We start from the raw sequence: 24,721 nt of genomic DNA, 5'->3' as shown, positions 1-24,721 counted from the left end.
TTTTCTTTTTAAAATAATGCAGAATTAGTTAAACATTACAATCGCTTGGCAGGTAGACCTTTAGGACCCTGTTTGGAGGATAAACAAGATGACTTTCATTGCTTGGCATAAATTATTCTTCTTTATTAAGTATCAGCAACAGTCAAAGCATTTTTTACACCAACTTTGTAAACAGAAAACTGGGCATTTCAAAAACAAAAAGGGAATCATGTTGCTAGATATCTTATAGGCAATAAAATGAAAAAACAAGTTATCATACAACATATCTATATGAAATCATGTACAAGGCCCATGCATCGCACAGCCAAATAATTGTGTTTAGAAAGTATGAGTCAATCCTCAAGAACATGTTGGGATACTGACTGTAATATTAGGTTGTTATGTTGAGGGCGCATCCCTACAGTGGCAAGAGCCATCTCGGTCCATCCACAACAGCACATATCTCCTTCCTCCAGGTGTATCATGGGTAACAATTTACATATTGAATAATTTGGAAAGCAGGAGTGGAGGTAGGTAGAAACATGGCCAATCAAATGGCAGCAGGCAGAGTTATTAAGGACTTAAAAGTAACGTGAAGAAGGCAGGTCTGCGTTTTCAGCCGGACTTGAAGAGAAGAATGGCCACCTGGCCCAGGTAGAAGTATATGAAATGCTTGGTTTCATGAGTCACGTAGCTCCCAAAATTTCTTCCGACGATACAATGCCACGTGGGGTTGTACTTTTTGTCGAACTCCTGAAGAGGAAACAACAGCATTGATGGAGGTACGGAGCGCCTTTCATTTGAAACTTTAAAAAGGAACATTATGAAATAGGAAAAGTGTGGCAATTGATAGTGGCAGTCAACACACCTTTTTAATGTAGGCAGCGATGTCCTTTTCAATGTTGTACTTCTCCATTGCCTGCGTGGCACAGTCCACTGCATCCTGCTGCATGTCTTCTGACATGTCCGCATTCTTTATCACTGCTTTCCGGTCAGTCATGGTGGCTCTACATAGACAGAGAGAACAGTCCAAACCAGTCAAAAGGATGCAAGGTTATGACCCCATCTTTAGAAGATGCCACTCAACCTTAGTTGTGTCACTGAAGTTTGAGGACCTATGGGTTGTAAAACTAAAGCCAATTGGAAGAATCCCTTTTAACCTACTTGTGTAGAGTCCTTGGAGACCCCTACACCCTTCTAAATGGTCACAATTGCCACATTTCACAGGAAAACTCCCAAACTATGGTGCAATGGTGTACTTGGGTTTCCGTGAACGTTGCTTAGAATGAGACTATCGATTAGGGTTGTTGTGATTGAATGCTGACTTGGATATCAGTATTTGGTTGGACAGAGACTGCGCATCTTCCAGTTTTTTGGTCGACCAGACAGCACATGTAATGAAGACGAGAACGTCTTCAAAAAGACTATGGAGGTAAAATGGTTAACATACCAGTCTGTTCGACTCATTTACACAATGTTTGAAATATTGGCCCTTATAGAGCCCAACGATGCAAAGGATGAACGCATATTGTCATTGACCAAACATGGGTCATCGTGGGAGCATTGAACTTGCGAAAGTGTGTAGGTGGCATGCTTTTTGCAATCCATAGGAACATATCGGATCAACTCCGGGATCCAAAAAGTGTCGTTTGCGTGGGATTTCCAACTATAGCCTAATAACAAAATTGGCAAATAATGCAAAGAATCTACATTTGCAAAACAGACCACTGGTATAAATCAGACAATATTGGAAAGGGTACGCACACATGAGGCCATGTTCCTGCTATCCGTGTGGTGTGGACCACCTGCCCACGCACAAGACCACTTTGACGGCTATACATATCTCACTACACAAAATTTTTAATTCTGTTCAATAGTATGCATGCCGTTTTAATTAGGGCAAGAAAACGCTCGTCATGTCAAGTACTTCTGCGCTCCTGGGCATGTATAACTTTAATCATGACCACGCAATACGATGATACCGCCTAGTGTTTTTGATAAAGTCTACGCAATGCAACGACTCAATTCAATGAACCACTCTTTTCCACTAAACGCAAGGATACCTTCATGTGGTCGCATCTCTAGTCAGGTATACAAGTCCCCCTAATGACACAGAAAATAAAGCTTACCTTTTTTAGTTTTTACTGAAGTTTGGTGTAAAACGTCTTGTCTAGAATTGCACAGTCCGTTTGTCGCTCATTTATGCTGTGACATGCTACGTTTGTATCTGCCCCGCCCCCCGCGTTACATCGACCTTCTGATTGGAGGAAATTGATACTCGACTAGATCTTTCGCGATTTTCAGTAGCGGGCTACTGCCCGCATCTTATTTCCACCCAGAATGCACCATTCCTTCCTCCGTATCGTGAGATTGGATCCAGTTGATAATCAATAACATCGATTACGTCTCTCGAGACACTAGACATTACATTGGTATGAGCTCAAATGATTATAGGTTAGCATCATTTTACACCATTTGTTTTTCTGAATAAATATAGGATAGGTATGCTTCATTGTTAATTTCACCTATTTTGTGATTACATGAAATATTGCACACCAACTCTACAGTAGTCGTTTTGAACATAACTTGCTTTTACCAGCCAATGTGTGAATGCGGTCAAATCAAGCACTGATGTATTGTCACGAAAAAACAATTAAAACAGGCCTGTTATTCTGCCTTTGATGCATATTTAGTATGTTATGTAGCATGGGCAGTGGTTTTGACATACCAATATGCTGAGACCTTTATCTCAAATGTGATATTTGGGTTTAGAAAAGTGGAGCTAGTGTGTTTTGTCCACTTTATCATACATGGCTAACAAATCACCAGGAAAGCAAACATGATATACAATTGATGTAACTTTTATTTGAGATTAAGATTTGAACGATCATCAGAACATAACTTCTCCACAGCACAAACCTGCTTTGGAAAGAATAAAAAAGATGGCAAACCACATCAATGACAGCCCCCCCCTCCCTTTGATAACCCACTCTATTTACCGCTTTCCTTATGTGCGTGGGTCCAGCCTGCTTCCTGGTTATGATCCCAGCCATGCTCCACATTCTCTCCCTCTTTCATTTTAAAAACGGATCAGGAAAAAAAAAAAATTGCCTCATCTGGAAGACTTCTGTGATTGGGTCGCTGATGTCCCAGACACACGCAAAAACAAGATTTTTTGGGGGGGTTATTTTTAAAAGGCCAATTAGAGAAAAGATCCTTTGCTATTATAACTCCGGTTGGCTCGGGCCATGGGTCGGGATCTTCTCCCAGTAAAATGCTCCATGTATCCATCCTGAAGCCTAATCCTAATCCTGATCTGATCCTGAATCCTGATCCGGCTCCAGAGTGGAAAGCACTGAGCCCCGTCCGAACCTTTATACCAGCAGAACCAAAGAGAAGGAGGCCAGTTAGAGTCACACCACACTAAAGACATTCAAAAATAAATTCTATCATTTTACTAAAGTAGGGGGAGGGATAAACTAAGAATGATTTATTAAAATATATCTACTAATGATGCCACATAGACAGCTGCTACTTAACCATTAGCAAAACAAGTAAGAAAACCACGGACCAAATGGTATTCGAACAACGATATTTAGAACTGAGTTTGATTACACCACCCTGGCAAAACAGAGTAATGCATTCTGGGTGTTTGGATGCAGGACTTGTGTGCAGAAGCATTGGGTACTAGTCACATATCCTGGTGGGCATAGTTCATATATTCAACAATTAAACATGAAGCATGCAGAAGTAACTATAGCCACCACAACATAACGCTTTTGCAGACTTTGTGGGTCAAAAATAAAAGTAAATAAAAAGGAAAGCTGTAGAAAATATCTTCGGCTAGCCTTCGGAGGCCACAGGTGTCATACCATTGGTTCGTTTTTTGATTCCTCCTCCTCCTGTTAATCCTAATTCCTGTTCCCCATGCTATCCTGCTCCACTGAACTCTACAGAGAGATACACATGACAGAGTCAAAGTACAGCAGTTCATAAACACTAAAATGCATGGCCAAGATAAAAAAAAACAACGATATAAACAAAGCGTTAACAAAGCGGAGCAACCCTCTTCAAAATGGAAATTTGAAAACATCTGGTGAAGTCAAAAAGACCAGCAGGGTAACATTACAATCAGCTGGTGGATTTGGTACTGAAAAGGTCAGTATGAAAGGGGAGAGACAAGTTAGACTACTAGAGCTATGCACACTGGTGAGATGTTAGTCAGGAGAGGGAAGGTAAGAGAGAGAGAACACACACACACACACACACACACACACACACACACACACACACACACACACACACACACACACACACACACACACACACACACACGAAGGTTCAACAGCAGATGGTCAATGAGGTGTGGGGGGGGGGGGGGGGGGGTCATTGTCGTGATTTCCCCATGTCTCGCCGGTCTAGGAGCGAGAGCGAGAACGACGAGGGGAGTAACGCGGAGACTCCCGTCCGCGGCGTGGAGAGTAGCGGCGTGATCCGCTGTTGCTCCGGCTGCGGCTGTTGCTGCGAGAGCGCGAGCCGCCATAGCTGGGGCTCCGGGGGCCGTCCACCTTCACACGGATGTATGCCGTCTCTCCCTACACAGTCCCAACCGAACAGACGCATTACAATAGATAAGCACATACAGAACATAGGGGCTGATGTTCATAACCAATAATGATAATCATTAGCACCTTCCTCCCTCAAAAGGGACACCTTCCAATCTTTTAAGGACTTTCCGTTTCATCTCCAAAACACAGCCTAGTTCCAGATCTATTGCTTGTTGAGTTAAAGTTAAGCCACAGCCCCAACCTACCTCATGTGAACGAAACTTTGTGTTATCAAGCTTGCGGACGGCATAGCTCATGTCTTCTTTCCGTACAAACTCCACCACGCCGGTACCATCGCGTAACACATCGGCATAACATACATCACCTGCCTCCCTCATGTGATCTTTCAGATCTTGCCAGCTTCCACTGGGGGGTAGACCTGGAAAGAAAGCAAGCTGGCTTTAAAAAACATTATTCTGATAGAAAAATCCTACGGAGGAATACTGGTTCAGAGACACTCACCTGACACAATTACTCTGTACTCTGAACGTCGTGAGGGGGGACCATATCTCCCCCTTGCTGTTCCCAGTGATCCCCCGCCACCACCACCACCTCCTCCTCCTCCTCTGTTGCCCCCCCGGCTGCTTCTTGGAAACTCGACACGGAGACGATAGCCATCGTAGTCGTAACCATCACGTCCATGGACCGCATCCTCTGCATCCCTGGGAAAGGAAACGGATGAATCTTTGTTGTTCAGTCATTCAGCAATTGGTCCGCCCCATTGGTATTTTTTATTTTCACGTAGAAATCACTGGGAGAATTGATCACAATAAAAACGTTAGCCACCCCATTTTAAACCAAATCCACAGAAAATGTTGCCACAGACCGTTCATAATGAGCATCCATTATTATAGGCCCAATTAGTGAGTCCAGTTTTGTTTAACACAGATATATCGTTTGGTAGCACGTTAGTTGCAGTTCACCTGGAGTCCTCGAATTCCACAAAGGCAAACGGGGGTCCGCCTCTTCTGTTCTTCAGATCGATATCTCGGATACTTCCATATTTGTAAAAGACATCTTCAACGTCTTTAGTACGGATATCGGGAGGGAGATTCCCGACATAAATCCGACAATCGTTGTTTCCTGCTGGTCCCCGAACTACTTCAGCCATGCCGTTGATCCGGACTGCGCTAAGTTAGCTAAAGCGTAAAAGGTGAACTTACTGTGGATCGGAGTCAAACCCTTAATAACAAACTTTGAATTATCTGTCGTTAAATTGTATCTACATTTAAAGACGGGTGTTCGTTACAAATTGCTTACTTCGTGGTTGGTCGAGACCGCTTCAAAATAGCTACCTTCAGGTTAGCTTAGCAAGTTCCTTAGCTTTAAGCTTCAACCAATCAGATGAATGCTTGAGCGTCTACGTCACCAACCTTATAGCAGTCTTCCCGCCTGCCGATTCAGAATTCAGAATTTAAATCTCCGATTGTCTAATTATGATAGAGTGGACTTGGTTCACAATGGAATTTTTTTGCTTAAAATCCATTATGAAAACTCACGCTTTCTGAGATACATTTGAGGCAAAGATGGGGTATGTTTACTCAATTTAGAAAGATGCATGTTAGTAATGCAGTGACAGCATTTTGAGTACAAAGCAGCGCTTCCCAAGCATTTAAATCTGTATGTATGCAAGTTTAATATTAACACATAAACACAGCAGCTTAAAATACGTGACTAAATTAAAAGTTTGATATTTAATTGTTTTACTTAGAATCAATTGAAATTTCAAATATATAAAAACTTTGCATTTAGAAAAAAATAATTCATGCTTAAGTCAGTGTCAGCCATAGGCTATTTGCGCTCATTCTTGCAAACAATAAAATAAATAAAAATAACCACTCCCTTATAAACAGAAACATAATACAATCCATGCTGAAAGTGGCTCAACAGTTTAGTGATCTTTCCATCCCAAGACTGATCCCGTTAAAAAAGTTTTAAATACAAAGACCAGTCAGAAAACTCTGTTCTTCAGACTGTAGTTATAAGTCCTTCACACAGCTCGAGTCCCTTTTAGTCCTTCTTGCTCTGCTTCAACTTGCGTCTCTGTCTGGCCTCAGATGCAATCTTGATCAGTGACAATAATATAGGAACACACATGGGCAGGAAGAGTGGGATATATATGGCAAACTTCTGGTCGTCTGGAAAGTAGAGGAGGTGAAGGAGGGAGGGGTCGAAGAAGGCTCTCTCTGAGGCCAAGATGGCTTCTTTACTGTACTGCAGAGCGAAGCCCAGGTTCCCAGCCTCCAGCTCCGCCACAGCCAGCTGTAGAGAGGTGACGGTGCTAGACACCTGACACACAACAAAATATTAGATAATAACATATACAGAATATATTGATAAACATAGTATAAAACAATTATATGCAAGCATATGTGCAAGAATCACCTATGTTTTAATTGATACAATAAAATCCCTTGACTGATCCAGCAAATGAAAAGAACAAAGCTTTTATCATATCACCTGCGAAGCGATGTTGTCGTTGATAACGATGTTGCCTATCTGGTCGAGGAGCTGGGCCAGCGACGTGATGGTTGTGGTTGCCGTGGCAACGTTCTCGACCGTCCTGCTCCACATGAGCCGATCCAGCTCCCAGTCGGCCAGTCCCGCGCCGCCACACGGCTCCACCAGGAAGCCAGGGGGCGCAGAAGACGACGGCACTCCCAACATCAGTCTAATATAAATACAGGTGCGCACAAGGGTTAGGATACACGCGTGTGGGGATTTGTGCATAAGGGTTAGGGATTTGTGCACAAGGGTTAGGATACACGCGTGTGGGGATTTGTGCATAAGGGTTAGGATACACGCGTGTGGGGATTTGTGCATAAGGGTTAGGATACACGCGTGTGGGGATTTGTGCATAAGGGTTAGGATACACATGTGTGGGGGTGCGGCTGGGATGTAACAGAGGGTTACGAGAGTTCTACATATCCATCGTATCAATTTCCCTACCGAAGTTGTGCGAGGAACACCCCCATGACTTTCTCCATGTTAATGTTGATGTTCACCGGGAGTGGAGGCTCCCTGCTTCCATACAAGTCATTTACATTGTACACCTGTAAGACAAAGTCGAAGCCTGAGGTCAGCACATACAACAAAGAGTAAACGCTTTCATCCCATTGTTTTAATTCCCAACACTTGATTAGTGAATGTTCCCACAATGTCCCCTTGCTTAATAATTATATTAAGGATATTTTCGATCAATCAAAAAAAATCCAAAATCAAAAAAACACACAATCTTAACACAAACAGAAATATTGCTCATAGGTTTGGATAGGATGGGTACGATGTTTGCAGTGTATTTGAAAAGTCATTACCATAATACCTCCCCAGCGAGGTGAGTGGAAAGCGTTGGAGGCCACTGGGCGTTTTTTGTGGTCGTGGATGAAGAGTGGGGAGTGGTGGGCATCAGGGACATAAAGCAGGAAGTTCAGTACTGGGTTTGAAGATGCAGCATTAGAGCCTGGAGGAACACACAGAAATATTGAAGGATTGGAGGCCTCCCAAAGCCATTTTGGAGATCCAATGTTCTTGTGTCCTTCAGAGAGAATGAGTCTTACCAAGCCTAGCCTCCACAGGGTTTATGACATGTGCAAGGCTGTCTGCATTCAGCGTGTAGGCCTCCAGGCTGCTGTCAAACCGAGGGTTGACACCTAGCATGGCGTAGTACAAAATCTAGAAGAACAAAGAGTGGGGGGCACGTCACACCTGTGTGTCTTTTAAATTATCAGGACTAATTGACCTGCACACTTGTTTAGAACACAGACGCATACACACAGAAAGGCATGCCCACACACCTGTGAGTCGATGCTGAAGTTAGCAAGAGGGGCCAGTTTAGTGAGCAGAGGCTGGATGTAGCTTTGTACAGCACCCTCAATGTCCCAGGCTAGGCGATGGGACTTTGGGTCTGGATTCAGCAGGCTGAACGTTATCTCATAACCTAAAGCATTTCATGAACAAAAATGAAGAATAGATTTAGCTTCTACTCCACGAATACTCAATGTGGACAATAATGACATGACTATGTGATCTGATGAAGTTATCACCATGATCTATTAATTAAAAAAGATCTTTGATAATTGCAACTCTGAGTGTGCAGCTACCTCTCTTTCATAGACAATAATGACAATGCCATTTACTATTTGGTCATAACAAACACTTTAATCTAATATATCTTGATACAAAGCATCTCAATAACTACTGAGACACCAGTAATCTACCTAGCCTCCCTATACAACACCAATAGGACTGTATAATATCTTACCAGGGCTGGACTTGAAGGACCTCATGCTGTCAGCTAAGCTCTCCTTGCTCCCAGGGCTGAGGCGCACCCGGTCACTGAGAGCGGCCGTGATGTCGGTGTGACTGAACGACATCACCTGCACCACCTGTGCGATGCGTGGCTCCAGGTGTGCCAGCAGCTGCTTGTGGTTCTTACCCACCCTCATTGGAGCGCCCATGCGCAGCACGGCGGTCCTTCGATGGCCGATGTACACGTCCACGCCCTGGGGGGGGGGGGGGGGGGGGTAAATGTAAATGTATTATTCAGCAGTCAGGGTGGCAGTAGCTCAGGAGGTAGAGCGGGTTGAATGGTAAACGGAAGGTTGCTAGTTCGATCCCTGGCTCCTCCTAGCTGAGTGTCGAGGTGTCCCTGAGCGAGACTCCTAAACTTTACTGCTCTTGACGAGCTGGCTGTTGCCCTATGTGGTTGACACCTCTGTCGGTGTGTGCATGTGTGAATGAATGGTTGTAAGTCGCTTTGGATAAAAGCGTCAGCAAAATGTAGATGTAATATAGATTATTAATATATTTTCCTTTTGGTTGAGAAATCGGGTATTGAATGTGCATGTGAAAAGAAAGAGCAGAGGTTATTGGTACCTGAGGCAGAAGAACAGATGTTTCTGGAATGATGTAAACCACAACCGAACCACAAGGACTGGCACTGAGAGTATGGAGAGAGAGATCGGCCTCTGCGTGTGGAGAACAGAGAGGGTATCATCACCCGAGTGGTCTCGTTGGGATCTCATTCGGAATTCTTAAGTAACATCCTGCTTGGTACCCTAACACACTTGGTAAGCATGTATTGTCATCCATTACATGGATGATTTTCGTGTGAGCATACAAATGTCACACAGCTAGTGTGAACTTGTGCTCTAGGCAGAAGAGTAACGCTTACCTGCAGCAGTGGGCTGCTTTAGGGCATCTTCCTCCATGATGTTAGCTGTACGATACTTTGACTCATAACGGTACCGCAAGGTTGTGTCGTCTGTAACGTGAGAAGATGCAGAATATTAGTACACTGAAAAGAGAGGAGCATGCTAGCTTACAGTAATGGCAAACAGATGAATGCCGTCACCACCTTCCACTTTGTGGGCCTCCTCCTTCGTCTGTGTAAACGGAACCTTCTTCTGCTGCTCCAGTGTCAGCGTCCCACGAGAGAACACGACCTCCACGTCAACACACAGCTGCAGCTGTGGAACCATTACCAACGAGATGAGAATAGTCAATGCATGCAGACGTTGAACGACAGATGAACATAACGTGTCCTTCATTGATCGGTAACACGGACAAACCTGGAGCTTAGCCAACTCATTGATCTGGTTGACAGGAAGCCAGGCTCTGTATGTTTCTGTGGTGCGCCACCATAACGGGACCCCTACCATGACCACCACCACTGCTATAGCCAGAGCAGCAAGCTGGCCTCGTTTGCGCTCTGTTTAGATAGATGGATGGATAGATAGATAGATAGATTACAAGCAACCAGATTTATTTACCATTACACCCTGTACCATGTATTTTAAACTAAATAGATGTAATCATATGTAGTTTTCTGAATTTCATGAATAAAGAGGGTAGCAATAGAAATATCGTCCCCGATGCATTTATTTTGAATACAACCAACTTGTGCAATACAACACCTTAAAAAGTACGACAGTGTATGAACTCGATAAAATAGACGCAAATGCGTTATTTTATATTTAATGCACGGGTCCAAATATGCCATGTATAAATCTGCAGCTTTGGGAATGGCAGGTGTAAATATGGTTAACTAAGACAAAACAATTGACTAACCCATCCCCCCGCAAAACTATTTCAGAGCAAGTCCAAGATCTGCGAGCGTACTACAATATCCTTGTGGATATATATCATATAAGTATGCAAAACATAAATAAAAGCAATAAGCAATTGTGATTTCACTCACCCACTTCCGTGGTAGCCATTCTGTCAGTGCGGTAGAGAGGTGCGTTGGTTTAGAGTCAAGCCGGGAAAAGAACCTCACGTGATCTATAAGGAGTATAGAGTTGTTAGAATGGATGTTGGATCTTGTTAAAAAGCTCTTATTCAAAATAGGCTATACAAAAGTAAAATATAATATCATGATTTTTTTTTTCGTAGGTGGGCGCTGAATTAGCTTTATGAAGAACTAAATGTGATGTTCAGGTTTCACGCATAGACTATGGCGTAACATACAGAAAATCGAACGCACCCGTTTTCCCGGATATACGTCATATTGCTGAGCGAACAGCGCCATCCAGCGGACGAGCTGTGGCACTCCTAGCCCAATCTAAATAACTACAAATGAGATCTACAATTAATGGTTTGAAGAATATTAACATAATCGATATTGTAGATATTGATACAAGCAAATAAATATTTGAATAAAAATGCCCATTAAGAAAGACAGAACGACTGCACATGTGTTGTTATTTGTATTTTATTTAATTTCTTCTCCACTACTTCACACAACAAGTGCTCAAAGAACAATATCAACACAAACGATAGAACATTCCAACACGGCAGTGACTGTTTCCCCCCGACCCCGCGTGACAGACTACCAAGGTGACAGGTGACAGGTGAAGAGAGCAGCAGCAGCCGTCTCCTCATCCAGTGAAGGGTCAATAGTGGACTAAAACACCAGCACCACAGAATATTGATAGCTTCACAACTGAACATATGGATTGGTAGTGGTTAGATAATGTATATCTCTTGTTACATTTAGAACAGACACACAATACAGTTCTTTATTAAGCATTTTAAGGATTAGACAAACAAACGTTAAGATGAATGATTGAGCATTTTGACGTGAAGTTGTTGCTGCTGGAGCTACAGCTGTCTCTAGTTAAACCTACACTGTGTGTGTGTCACTCAAGTAATCTTACTCAGACACTCTAATAAATAAGGTAAATCAGCAACTATTTGCAGTTAATCTCATTAGCTGTTCTTAAAATCTGGTCCGGTCTCTAACTTGACTTTGGTAACCAATCCACTGGCTCCACTGCAAGACAGGTGTGTTAGTGTCACGTGTAAGATAAACCACAACGGCATTCTCCTACTTGGCAAAACACCTAGATGATATACCACCTGCATCGACACAATCGTCATCTATAATGGTCCACGAGAAAGGTAACGATACCTACAGTATGTGCTCGGTTTCAGTTTCTTTACCAAAGCAAAATCAACCATTCCCAACATGCTCAATCCCCTTTGACTTTTAAAAACCCAATAACTGCTCACATTAAATATTATCACTTTTACAATTGCCACCAGGATCTCTTGTGTCCTCAGAGTAACAGAAAACACAGCCTCTTCTCCTTGCTGTTCATTTGGTATGTACCACCATTGTTGTTTCACATTATGTGTTAAGATCACACGTCTAACAATGGTATTTGACTCTAAAGTACAGTAGACAGAGCAGGCTGGTTATAGAGAGGGGGGAGTTGGGGGTGAAGAGGGAAAGCGGAGCAGATAGTAGGACTATAAGTGTGGCCGCAGCAGCATGTGGAAGTCCTTCGGGCTGGCTTAGTAGGCGTGATTGGCTACATAGAGGGACTGCCCGGCTGCGCTGCCACTGCCAGAGGACTCGTACTTGCCCTGTGCAGCCAGGCTGTTTGCCTGGAGGACACAGAGAGAAACATGGAAACAACAGTGAAAAAACGTTTGACCTTTTTAAAGACAAGCTGAATGAGCTGATTTTAATCCATAATGAGGGAAATCCAAAGTAGGATAGGATGTTATTATTATGGGATATTAGAAAATGTAGAAAATGAGAATAGTATATACAATAGTGGGGGTACCTATTGCTTTGTTAACGCCAACTGTGTTGTTATTTATACATTTACAGACTTGTTGATGAAATCCCATCTAAAGAAAACATTAAGGTGATTGTCGTCTTTTAAATCACGTCACACTCAAACAACGGATGAGATTTCACTCGCACCTCGGCCCGTTTGATGAACTCTTCGGTGGCTGCCTTCTCATTGTCCAGCTCTCCTTTCCAGGCGTTGAGGGCAGAGGCCTGCAGGGCGCGGCCGTAGGAGAAGGTCAGAGCCCAGGGCTTGGCCAGGGGGCAGGTATTGATGGCGTTGAGGTTAATGCTGGCGTCCTCCTCTGACTGGCCGCCAGATAAGAAGGTCACACCTTGGGAAAGAGACATCATCCGCCACACACACACACACACACACACAGTTAGAACTGCGAAATAAGCCTGCCCTCGTCTCCTCTTTAACTGAAGGAACGAGGCACAATGACTCACCGGTGACGGCAGGGGGCACCGTGCGTCTCAGGGCTGTGACGGTTGCCATGGCGATCTCCTCGTTGCTGTACTTGTGGGGGCAGGAGTGTCCAGCTGTGACCATGTTGGGCTTCAGCAGTGTTCCCTCCAGGTACACATGGTGGTCTGACAGGGCTTTGTAGACGGCCGCAAGCACCTGGCGGACCAGAGGAGGAGGACATTTGGAAACATAGACATGTGGAGATGATTCTCCATTTACTAAATAAAATCAAATGTGCCTTAAATGGCCAAAATGATCACTGAAATTATAGCTATTATACAAATTGTCACAGTGTTAATATCCAAATGAATATACAAAACAAAAGGTTTGTGATAAAGCTCACCTTCTCACTGATGTACTGGCAGCGTTTCAGGTCATGGTCTCCGTCGGGAAGGATCTCAGGCTCCACAATAGGAACAATCCCGTTCTAAAAGCCAAGGAGCCAGTTCACAACCCATGCCATTAGATAACAGCATACAATATACCAATATATCGAGATATAAAGACAAGTGAACAGTATACTTTGATTTGAGGATAAAATAGCAAGAGTTGAATTACTCCAAGCTAGCAAGATACCAAGCTAAAAAGATCCCAAAATTGCAAAGCAACAAGATACCATGCTGGGACGATTCTACGTCAGAAAGACTACACTAGCAAACTAGCACCATATCAAGCTAGCAGGATATGTTCTATTAAACAAGATACAAAGCCACCAAAACCCACCTGCTGGCAGATGCTAGCATAGCGTGCTAGGACATTGGCGTTCTCCATGATGGCCAGCTCAGAGGGCGTGTTCTCTGTGATCTTCAGCACACACCGCCACTTGGCAAAGTCAGCGCCGTCCTTCTTGTACTGGGCACAGCGCTCAGACAGCCCGTCCAGACCTGGAGGGAGGTAAGCAGGTCAGACATCGTCTTATGGATGTGTGTGTGACTCGGAGTGTGTTTGGTAGGGGTGTAATGATACACTAAAGTCACGATTCGGTACATAGCTCGGTTTTTAAGTCATGGTTCGGTATGTTTTTCGGTACAGCAGTTTTTTTTATTAAACAATTTTTTTAGATTTGATTTAATTTTGATTTGATTTATTAAATTGTATCAAACAAATGCCTTACACAAATGAAAAGACATCAAATACAATTTAGGATAAAAACACAATTAAGTCCAGGACTTATTTCCATTGTGGTCCTCAACACAAAACATCAGGTCAAGACAAGACAGTCACAGAGTGTGTGATAATCAATAAAAACTTCGGTACATACCGAAATGAAACGTGCATCGAACCGTTAGACCCGTACCAACATTTTTTGGTACGAATGAGTGTATCGTTACACCCCTAGTGTTTGGTGGTCCTGGGGTTACCTTGTGTGGTGGTCTCGCCATCAGTCCCCGCAAGGGGCACAACACCTTTGTCCACCTGCGGAAAGATAAGCAAAGGTTACCCATAAATACTACCTTCTTAGTCAAGAGATGTTTTTATGACGCCTCTTCACGTGAATACGCAGACTGGTGGGAGTTAATACAGTGAATATACTTTATCATGGTAACACGTTGTTTTTTTCAAGTACCATAAATCAACACCGCAGCTTTCTCCTTCATGTGACCTTCCCGTATTTACGAGATCCCGGCCTAATTCTGCAGTTCTCCATGCTGTGTTCATTTGTTCATTTGCGTGTGTGCTGTGTATATTCATAAACAAGCTAAAGTCAGCTAAGTAAGAGAGACCTGCATGGAGTGTACTACTAACTCTCTTCCTTTCTGCATGAGAAAAAGTGAGTGAAAGAGTGAGATAAGAGAGTGAGCCCCCAGGCTTTTGAGAGAGCCTCTACAGCCAGGGCCCAGGTGTACCTTAATGCCCACGACAAGGCCTCGGTCCTGGATCAGCTTGGAGAAGACGGTGCCGTCGTCGCTGCTCTGGTACAGGGTCTCGTGGAAGAAGATCACGCCGCCAATGCAGCTGTCGATGCGCTCGTCTGCCGTGAAGAGGAGCTGGCGGTAGCGCCGGCGGTTTTCCTCAGTGTTTTCCACGCCGATGGGGGTGAAGCGCTTGGCCATGCTCCCTGTGGACAGACACACGGCACACCGCTTTATGGTGGTGGTGCTAGGACGCGAGAGACAGACAGACAGAGAGAGAGAGAGAGAGAGAGAGAGAGAGAGAGAGAGAGAGAGAGAGAGAGCGAGAGAGAGAGGGTGAAAGTACCGGTGGATTCATCGGCTGCCAGGATGCCTTTGCCCGGGGCGACGATCCTCTCTGCGATCTCCTGGAGCTCCTTCTTCTGCTCCGGGGTCAGGGCGGGGAACTGGTGAGTCATCTTGGCTAAGGACACAAACACAGGGGATGCAGAGCTTATACTAGAGGGTACTAGTTCACCTCTAGTTACTGGTTACCCTCTCCTGGGTAACCTCTCTTATCCGATAGTTCATGGTTAACCTCTAGCCGTAAACCGTCTGGTTTAAGGTCTCTACTATACAGTTACCGTTTAACCACTATACTGATTAACCTCTACTGGTTAACCTAGTCTTTACTGATTAACCTCTACTGGTTGATGAATTGATCAATTCTAGTCACTGGTTAATCTGTTGTTGTTGGGGGATGTTTTTCTGTGACTTGAGATGACTTGAAATCAAACCGCCACAAAATGGAGGACTTGTTAATTCCCAAGCACTGCTGATTCATTATTATGTTGTAATACAACCCCCTCTCCAGACTTTGTCAGATTAAATTCCATCATGTTATTAGAGACACCGGATCTACATTCATCATCATCTTATTTGTGTGTTTATTATTCTCGACTGGGAGATGGATTATTTTCTTGATTTATGTTTCCTGTTTTTATTTCTATGTATTTTTTTGTACACATTTTCTTCTTTCCAACTTTGTTTTCAATTTGCATTTATGTCTGTGGCAAAGAAATATGAATGTACAGTACGTCTGAATATTAACATGTATTTGTATTGTTTCTCTGAACATCTCATGAGTCTCCAGAAGACATCCCAGTAGCCTAGGTCCTAACACGCAGCCGATAGCCAATGGGCTTCCTCTCCCTCGCTCAACCGTTAATAATCAGTTACGTAATGCCATACACATTGACTGTGTAGCTACAGCGATTAGAGACACACAGAGAGACAGATAAAGAACAAGACAGAGGGACAACACGAAAGGGGGAGAGAAACAGAGCGAGAGAAAACCACGGAGCGCGAGAGAGACAGATTTTACTCACAAGAGAGACAAGACAAGAGAGAAAAAGATTGATCATTTGTGTAATCATTGATCTGTGAAATTTAAACGATTTATAATAGAATCAAGATTAGCAAAGAGACACAGAGGGAGAGTGTGAGAGAAAGAGAGAGGGAGACAAGAGAGATTATGCAATCGCCTTCATATGAACCGGGCTGCCAGTCTTCATTACATCAAACAATGAGAGACATGGCCTCTAGCCAGCCTGTTCATTTACATTCAGTTCACAAGCTGCTCCCCTGGCACTGTGGTTTGTGGGTCAGTTTAACATTGTTTTGTACCATATTCCCAATGTGGATCCCTTGGCCCTTTGAACCCTGATTCTCATTTATTTTTAGCACTTTTATTTATGGAAGTCCAGATATATACATCTGACTCCAAGCATTATTATCAGTACCATTATTGGACCTGCTGTGTTCCTCTATTACGAATCACTCTTGCTAAAGTTGTCTGCATTGTGGTGGGCGTAATGTGTGGAATGTGGAATATATCTTCTGTGAATTGTTGCCATAATCCTTTAGTTTGAAGAGCTTTTATCCTCCGGAAGCTGTGGTTGGATAAACCAGCATCCTGCTGATTGTGCATTATCATCATACATTCTCATGTTACCCTATCCTTTATTTTAGCCCACATGTGAATAATTGTATGACATAAAATTAATTACACACAATTGGCTTTTTAAAAATAAGTTTCTTCTGACATGAATGTCTACAATTGTTTTTTGTTTTATTATTGGTGATGGTGACTTTTTTAATATGACGGTAGAGATGACGTGTGTGTGTGTGTGTGTGTGTGTGTGTGTGTGTGTGTGTGTATATATTGAGTAGATATTGGTAGATATTGAGTGTCCCATCACGCATGGGCGTGCCGTGGATGGTGCAGTTTATATATGGAACACTTAGATCCAGCAGGACTAAGAGGATCACCTGCCTGTTTGTAATCTACAATCCTGCACCTAGAGGTTACACTTGTTTACTTCACGTTTTCAACGTGTGCATACTTGCCAACATATCGAGCAACATATCATTTGTGTTGTGATATTGCCAAGCAAAGCAACCCCTTTTGAAGAATATTATGTAATGGAATTTGAAGCCAAGACCAGTCGTGCCACCAGAAATGGTCTACGTGCCCTTGCGCAGCCAGAAAGCCCCACCCACCTCCCAGTTACACACCACCACTACCCCCAAGTGACACCGGCCTCCCAGCGCACATTTAGGAAAATGTTCATGTTTACGAATATATAACTAAGTAAGTAAACGTAAGCTAATACAAATGGCTAATGAAGCAGCCAACTAATATAAACAACACGCCTGACCCTTGTCGTTTCGCCCGTCGTCTCTGTTGTATGAAGCAAAATGACATGCGTCGCAGAGCAGATGATTCCCGTTATTTAAATAAATAAGCGATTAGTTTAAAATAGTTTAGAACGAACTTAAAAAAAATGGCCACAGAGATATATTGCTGCATCACCAAGCTACCTAATTATGATGAAATATGTATTTGTTTTTCCTATAGTTTAGTTTAGTTTATACGTTTATTTAACAGGGGGCATCCACAACACAACCATTGTGTTGCCAGTTATCTTATAGCGCATTGTAAACTAGGCGGCTATAGTCCTTCTTACCTGATGGTGGATACGAGAGGAACGACTCAGGTGTGCTGGTGATGCAGGGATGGAGTGCGTCTGGCTGTCTGCTGTTTCAACCCCGCAACGCAACGTGACTCTTTACGAAACCCTTGCGCTGGGCGGAGCCTAGCAGCCCTACATCATATGACGCGGCATTCTCATTACGCCTGCGCACGAGCCACGACCATGACTCAAACAACAATGCAGTATGACGCTGCAATGTTCAATACTAGAGGAAGAATGTTGGGGGAAAAAGCAAAGTTAATACAAATTGGTGGATAGAAGTGCTTGTCGAATGTTGCAAAATGTGTTTAATACATAAACTGTCATTATATAATTGTGATGTATTTATATATCATTATACATAATGACAATGATTAGTAGGCTTACTGTAATGTCATACCACACAGGGATTATATCCATCTAGATTTTATTAGAAACTATTTACGTTGAGTAATATCTCTCTCTCTCACAGAGAGAGAGAGAGAGAGAGAGAGAGAGAGAGAGAGAGAGAGAGAGAGAGAGAGAGAGAGAGAGAGAGTGTGTGTGTGTGTGTGTGTGTGTCCGGTATGCATCCGGTAAACAATTCTGATGTTTCAATACTTGTCATAGTCATGGTCATTGCTAGGCTTAAATCACAATTAACGCAAAGATAAGTTGGAATACACTGGTAGTTTGAAGTGGACAAACAATCACCTTTTTAAAAATATTGCATATATGTTTAGTTCTAGGGGTGTTGTCCACCCCTAGAATATGAACATGATCACACTGTGCTGCTCATATTGTTTGAGACTGACCTCCATAATAAACAGACAGAGAACTCAAGGTCTATAGAAACTTAATATCTGATCAACCATAGGATGGAGATTACTTTCCTGTGATTTTCTGTCAAAAATAAATCGAAGAATATATTGGCCTTGTAACAAATATATTCTTCTAGGAAAATATCAGACACATTAAGTAAATCAATGTGATCAAGTGTTGCGTATTCATCACATGAAGGCAAATTATTTTTGGAATGTGTGCATGATACCCAACAGTTACAACAAAATAATGAAAGTCAAGGTCATTTAACCTGACCCGATTGGTTGCCGGAAGCTCCCCCACAACGCTTTGCACAGTTTACCTCAGGGTGTGTTCAAATAAGTAGCCTAATCATAGTAATACTACTACTAATCCAGAAGTCTCTTCACACAAACACCTCCCACCTAGAGACAGTTTCCACTGACGCAGGCGCAGGCTTGCCGGGCCAGGTAGGACGCAGGTGGGGTCGCTCTGTGTGATGTCATCGAGGGGCTGCCCTGGGCCAGGTAGGGCAGAGGGGGGAAGGGTCTGTGTGAGCTCATGTGTGCAACGGGGGTCTCGGCTGGGCTGAGCCGAGAGTCGTAGGCGAAGCCCCTGAACGGCTGCAAGGATAAGGTGAGTCCTCGCCGAGCGTGGTCTGGTCTCTCTCTCAGCTCTAGGAACACCTGGAGAGCAGAGAATTAACACTGATCACCCCTAAATAACTTCAGAATAACTCTTGAATAACCCCCGAAAATCCCTGAGTAACTCCTGAAAAACCTCTGAATAAGACCTGAATAACTCCTGAATATCCCTGAAAAATACATGAAAAACCTCTGAATAAGACCTGAATAACTCCTGAATAAACCATGAATAATCCCTAGATAATTCCTGAATAACCTCTGAAATATTCCTTGAATAATCCCTCTAATGTTCTGTTTGTGTCCCCAAATTTATATAATAGCGTTTACATTTTGGTGGATCCTAGGTGTAATAGCGCGCTCTGGTGGATGCTAAGTGTAATAGCAGGTTCTGGTGGACGAACCAATAAATGTGACGCTTGTACCATTTTCTGTAAACTCAAGAGAAATTCGAGATTGGTGCCGTTGGAGAGCTCGTCCCCATATTAATGGGGTCGAGTTTATAGTCCCAAATCACTCAGAGCAGTAGTTCTTGAGATAACGGATTGAGTCGATTCAAAATTGAGTTTTTATCCCTTATTCTAACCCTAACCCTAACTCTAACCCTAACACTAACCCTTAAAGAATTTAAAAGAACATCAACTTTAAAATATTAAGTGAAACGCAAAATCGTTCAAGAGATTTTTCAGAAAATATAAAAAGAATTTAAAAGAACATCAAATTAAAAAACATAAAGTAAAGTAGAAAACGAAAAGCCTTTAAATTCCAACTAAAAAATGATAAGCGCTTCAATCTTTAAAATTTAAAACTACAATTCTTTCTATACGTTTACTCACTCCCCGATTCCCCTGGATCCGAACATTAACCAATCACATCGGTGTATCTGATATAGGCGGGCCAAAAGCGTTGCGGTTTTACCGATACGGCAAGTCTTATCTATTGGTTAGCCTCGATGGTCTGGATACGTCACCGATTGTATTCTTCTGATTGGTCGTAGTGTTATCCAATTGCGTGCAGTGATATTTTCAAATGCACGCTTGGTTCCGCCCCTCGAGTTGGGTCATTTTCATTACTCGTTGCCAGACCCTACAGCTTTCTATAGATGTGGCTCTGGATATCCAGGCTACTAGATGGCGGCAAAGTATTAAAAAAAAAGCAAAAAAAGCCACTAGATGGCGGCAGCAGTAAAGCAAAAACCCTAACCAGCCACTAGATTGCGGCAGTGGGTGACTTATCTCTAACCCTGTTCTTGATTAATTGAAAAGATGTGTGCCCTTCCTCTGCCGCCAGTACATGGCGACGTTTGCTTATTATCTTACATATTGTATACTATTACGTAATCAATTAGGACCCATTTTTTGTTCCCCATTTTTCTCATCCCATATACACCCACCCACAGTACATGGTAACACACTACTAACCCTAACCCTGCGCGCATACTTTTGTATGCATGGTAAAGCGTGGGATGCGGGTGTTATGCAGGCTTCTAAGTAAACGACACGAGACGTAAAACTGCCTCTGTTGTCATCTTTACACCTTTCCTCATTCTTCTTAGTTGTTAGTTAGTCCGCTCTGCAAAGCAGCACAATTCACAAGTGGATAAATAGATCGTATGCATCAAGGCTGCATTTCTTGCTTTCTTCAACTAATTAAAACAATGAAGAAAAACACATTTATGAAACAAAATAATGATTTTATTATTTTTTAACACATTTTTTATACTCGACTCTTTTTGTTTAAATGAGACATATTACGGTGTTTTCTCAACAAGTAAACATAGTAGGCCTATATGAGTTCCAGAAAACATGTAAGCTGTTTAAGCTGTTTTTTTATAATAATAATTATATAATAATTTAATATTATATAATATATATAAAGCTTTACGTAAGGTATAACGTATAGAACGCCGACCGTTCTAATGCCCCGACTTTTAATACCTTCATAGTCATGCTCAAGGACCCTCGACAATGGGCTAGGGTCTGAGCGGGTAGCGAACTGGTCACCTAACGAAAACCAGTCATCCCGCACTACCAACTGAGCTAATTAGGGCTATATCAACAACATGCTGTCTGTCTGTGTGTGAACAGAAAGGGAAAGACAGAGGACTTATAGACTTAATGCTGTATTAACCAAAATGATGGACACTAATGTGAATACATACTAGTCTAATAATATGGGTGATTGTAGATCAAGTTCCATCATTATTTACCTACATGAAATAAAAACAATGAATAAATAAAACAATTGCTTTCAGTTGGGTAAGAAAACCAAATGATCAGATAATTTTTGTAAAGTAATACACAAATGAAAGGACATAAACAATAACTTTTTAAGAAATCTGATTTAAAATACACCAAATGTAATATTATTTACAAATTCTAATTCAATAAACATGACCCCTGATCAACTGGCCATGAAAACCTTTTGTTCAAACGTGACATTCAGTCATGTTGGAAGAAAAGGTTGTTTGAGGTCGGCAATAGAACAGTTATATACATATATGGATTGATTTAGCACTGCTACAGACAGTCAGTGCTTTGCAGTCGTCCCAGACGATGTGACGGGGACACGTCCGAACAGTGCCCTCACCCTGAGACGGATCTCTTTGGTTCTAAAAGAGTAAATAATGGGGTTGAGGAACGGTGGGATGCAGGAGGACAGCGACAGACACAACACGCGCTGGTCCGGATCTATCAGGCTGGAGTAGAAGCCGAGGGTGAAAATGGTTAAAACAGGAATATAAAACACAGCCACCAGTATGAGGTGTTCCACGCACGTGGTCAGCGCCTTCCCGCGACTTGCCACCGACTGCATCCTGAACACGGTGATCAGGATGCTGCCATAGGACAGGAGTATGAAGACGAACGGGCCCAACAAGATGGTGATGCTGAGGAAACTTGCCACGGACCAGTGCAGCGAGTTGTCGTTGCACGCCAGTCTGAACACTGGTGCGTAGTCGCAGAAGTAGCTCAGCACTCGGACGGAGTTACAGAAGGACAGTCTTTTGATGATCACGATGGCGAACAGCACGGAGCCTATCGTGTACGACCACGTGAGAGCCACCACGCATGACATGCTGAGCAGCGTGTTGATGGAGTGCTGGCGCAGAGGGAAGCAGATAGCGATCAAGCGGTCGTAGGCGAGAATGGCCAACGCAAAGGACTCGAGCGACACAAAGGTGTAGTAGGTGAACATCTGCACCAGGCACACGTCGAAGGTGATGAAGTTGTCTTTGACCAGGAATGACTTGATCATCCCGGGGATGGTGCAGGAGTTCAGCACCACGTCGATGACGGCCAGGTTGCAAACCGCCACGAATTTGGCCGAGTGTAAAGTGTGATTGGAAGCAATCACATAGATCAGTAGAAGATTGAACAGCACAGTGATGATGTAAACGAAAGACAGAAAGATGAAGTAAAGATCGATAGAAGTGAACTTCTCGAATGCGATTAAATAGAAACCCGGGGGGTGGATAAGAGCAGAGACGTTCAGGCCTTTCTCAAAGAAAGCCATAGTTGAACTTCAGGCATCTGGGTGGCTGGTTTTCAGAATGGATGGCGATCTGAAAGAAAGAGGCAAGGAAAAATGTAACACATTCGATTTAAAATTGACGTGTTTCAAATACACCTACACTAACAAACACAACCAAATGTAGTCCAACCTAGTAGTGAAATAATGCTTTACATAGACAAACGGCCCCTGTGAGCACATCTATAACCCTGCTGGTAGATGTTGAGGAACGGTTTGTATTGTGAACTTATGCTCAGCAGCAGTGACTGAATAACCTGGCCCTGACCTACCCAGTGATCAAATAGACCTTCTGCGCCCCCCAGAGACACAGTGCCATTCCCTTAGCACGATGGAAACGCCTAGACAACTGGAAAGGGGAGAGGAGAGAGAAAGACCAATTACTCTGAGATATTCCATTGAGGCTTATTTGCTCATAATCCAAGTATCTAATTAGAGTTTTCAAGGATAATTAGTTTAATTATGCTGTGCACTTCCTACTTACCTTAATTGTGCTTCAGGTTACCTTTGTAAATGGTATTCCGGCTCAGAAACAAATCAAAAGCATATGGCAGCCTTAAACTGATACAAAATGTGCAACTTTGTGTAACCAAATGTGTCAAAATTATCTTAATTAGCGATATTTACAAACAACTATTGTGAACACAATACCTTTCAAAAAATACAAATATTTAGGTTCAGTTCAAGTTCATAGGCATTAGAACACTGATTATATATGTATATACAAACTGATGTTCATAATACACAATAGTAACCATAACTATAATAAAACTAAAACCTCAATAAAACCATATAAATAATAATAAATCTAAATATCCAAGCTTGGTTGCTGTAGTTGGCTTACCCTACCCTACTCTTATTCTACAACATTTCTGATATGTGTAAAGACAAGGTTTCCACTAAATCAAGTAAGTTGATACTCAATATTTCCTAAACACATTCCAGATGCAATGTGTTTCCTAAAAGTGCTCCCAGTTTTTGCTCTTTCATTGATTCATTTCTGGGCAATACCGGTTAGTTGTTAGTATTGTAACAGTACATTCTCTGTTAGTTTTTCTTTTCCAATTTTAATCGATGTTGATAAATACCAATTAGCCTAATTCCCTAACAGTACCTTTGTTTGTTTGCAAGCAAGGTCATTATCCCCCCAATTCCCTTGGGCTGACTTCCCAAACGGGCTCATCAACGGGCGTCCCGGGAGCCCGCCTGAGAGGAGCTCGTTGGGCATGGTGTCCTGTTTGGGGCTCAGGGCACGGTGTCCTGTTTGGGGCTCAGGGCACTGTGTCCTGTTTGGGATCAGGGCACGCTGTCCTGTTTGGGGCTCAGGGCACGGTGTCCTGTTTGGGGCTCAGGGCACGGTGTCCTGTTTGGGGCTCAGGGCACTGTGTCCTGTTTGGGATCAGGGCACGCTGTCCTGTTTGGGGCTCAGGGCACGGTGTCCTGTTTTCCTGTTAACTGAACCACAGACTCTGTGGTTCAGGAATTGTGGAACTTTTTAGTATCTCGGCATCTTTCTGTATTGAGGGAGAAATGTAAGCTTTAGCGCAAGTTCTACCAGGAGGACTCAGACTCTGGCGCGCTACTCCCTCATTGGTTAATTGCTTCACCAATCACCGGCCTGCTCCTACCATTTAAACAGCTGTCTAACACACCTCTGCTCAGGTATTTTCGTTCCGATGCTCCTCCTTCCACCCCACCACCGCCAGGTCTGCCCCAGTCTACGGTCCAGGGGAAGGCTCCGCCCCTGCCAGTCCTGGTAGGACACGTCGA

General features: G+C 43.1%; 5 protein-coding genes across 7 annotated transcripts; all 5 read right to left on the bottom strand.

Annotated features, from left to right (window-relative positions):
* Positions 1-104: 104 nt before the first annotated feature.
* dynll2b (dynein, light chain, LC8-type 2b) lies at positions 105-2,210 on the bottom strand. Its single transcript, XM_084474810.1, has 3 exons — positions 2,109-2,210; positions 848-986; positions 105-732 (listed from the first exon to the last, which is right to left on the bottom strand). The coding sequence occupies exons 2-3, from the start codon at positions 977-979 to the stop codon at positions 595-597; spliced, it is 270 nt and encodes an 89-aa protein (XP_084330936.1). The 5' UTR covers positions 980-986; positions 2,109-2,210; the 3' UTR covers positions 105-594.
* A 641-nt stretch (positions 2,211-2,851) lies between these two features.
* On the bottom strand, positions 2,852-5,901 carry srsf1b (serine and arginine rich splicing factor 1b). Of its 3 annotated transcripts, none has more exons than XR_014637298.1 (5): positions 5,510-5,901; positions 5,049-5,248; positions 4,793-4,965; positions 3,852-4,574; positions 2,852-3,351 (listed from the first exon to the last, which is right to left on the bottom strand). XR_014637298.1 is itself a non-coding variant. In XM_084474573.1 (5 exons), exons 2-5 carry the CDS (start codon positions 5,695-5,697, stop codon positions 4,398-4,400), a joined length of 738 nt encoding a protein of 245 aa, XP_084330699.1. In that variant the 5' UTR covers positions 5,698-5,725; positions 5,847-5,897; the 3' UTR covers positions 2,852-4,397. The 3 variants fall into 3 exon arrangements, 2 of the variants coding, with proteins under 2 accessions (XP_084330699.1, XP_084330698.1); XM_084474573.1 differs by having other exon boundaries at positions 2,852-4,574; positions 5,510-5,725; positions 5,847-5,897; XM_084474572.1 differs by having other exon boundaries at positions 2,852-4,574.
* Positions 5,902-6,197: 296 nt separating this feature from the next.
* pigs (phosphatidylinositol glycan anchor biosynthesis, class S) lies at positions 6,198-10,847 on the bottom strand. Its single transcript, XM_084473912.1, has 12 exons — positions 10,786-10,847; positions 10,157-10,296; positions 9,943-10,054; positions 9,760-9,849; positions 9,462-9,553; positions 8,848-9,088; positions 8,381-8,523; positions 8,144-8,258; positions 7,901-8,046; positions 7,536-7,639; positions 7,047-7,257; positions 6,198-6,875 (listed from the first exon to the last, which is right to left on the bottom strand). The coding sequence occupies exons 1-12, from the start codon at positions 10,802-10,804 to the stop codon at positions 6,597-6,599; spliced, it is 1,692 nt and encodes a 563-aa protein (XP_084330038.1). The 5' UTR covers positions 10,805-10,847; the 3' UTR covers positions 6,198-6,596.
* A 1,455-nt stretch (positions 10,848-12,302) lies between these two features.
* Positions 12,303-18,070, bottom strand: aldocb (aldolase C, fructose-bisphosphate, b). Its single transcript, XM_084474128.1, has 9 exons — positions 17,997-18,070; positions 15,335-15,451; positions 14,983-15,194; positions 14,497-14,551; positions 13,859-14,019; positions 13,479-13,562; positions 13,117-13,291; positions 12,802-13,001; positions 12,303-12,476 (listed from the first exon to the last, which is right to left on the bottom strand). The coding sequence occupies exons 2-9, from the start codon at positions 15,444-15,446 to the stop codon at positions 12,384-12,386; spliced, it is 1,092 nt and encodes a 363-aa protein (XP_084330254.1). The 5' UTR covers positions 15,447-15,451; positions 17,997-18,070; the 3' UTR covers positions 12,303-12,383.
* A 3,882-nt stretch (positions 18,071-21,952) lies between these two features.
* LOC311353884 (olfactory receptor 6N1-like) lies at positions 21,953-22,936 on the bottom strand (the record flags this gene model as incomplete). Its single annotated transcript, XM_084473684.1, has 1 exon — positions 21,953-22,936. The coding sequence occupies one exon, from the start codon at positions 22,934-22,936 to the stop codon at positions 21,953-21,955; it is 984 nt and encodes a 327-aa protein (XP_084329810.1).
* Positions 22,937-24,721: the final 1,785 nt, after the last annotated feature.

Source organism: Micromesistius poutassou (assembly GCF_964030765.1).
Source record: "Micromesistius poutassou genome assembly, chromosome: 10".
NCBI classification, from domain to species: domain Eukaryota; kingdom Metazoa; phylum Chordata; class Actinopteri; order Gadiformes; family Gadidae; genus Micromesistius; species Micromesistius poutassou.
This window is presented reverse-complemented; position numbering and strand designations above follow the sequence as displayed.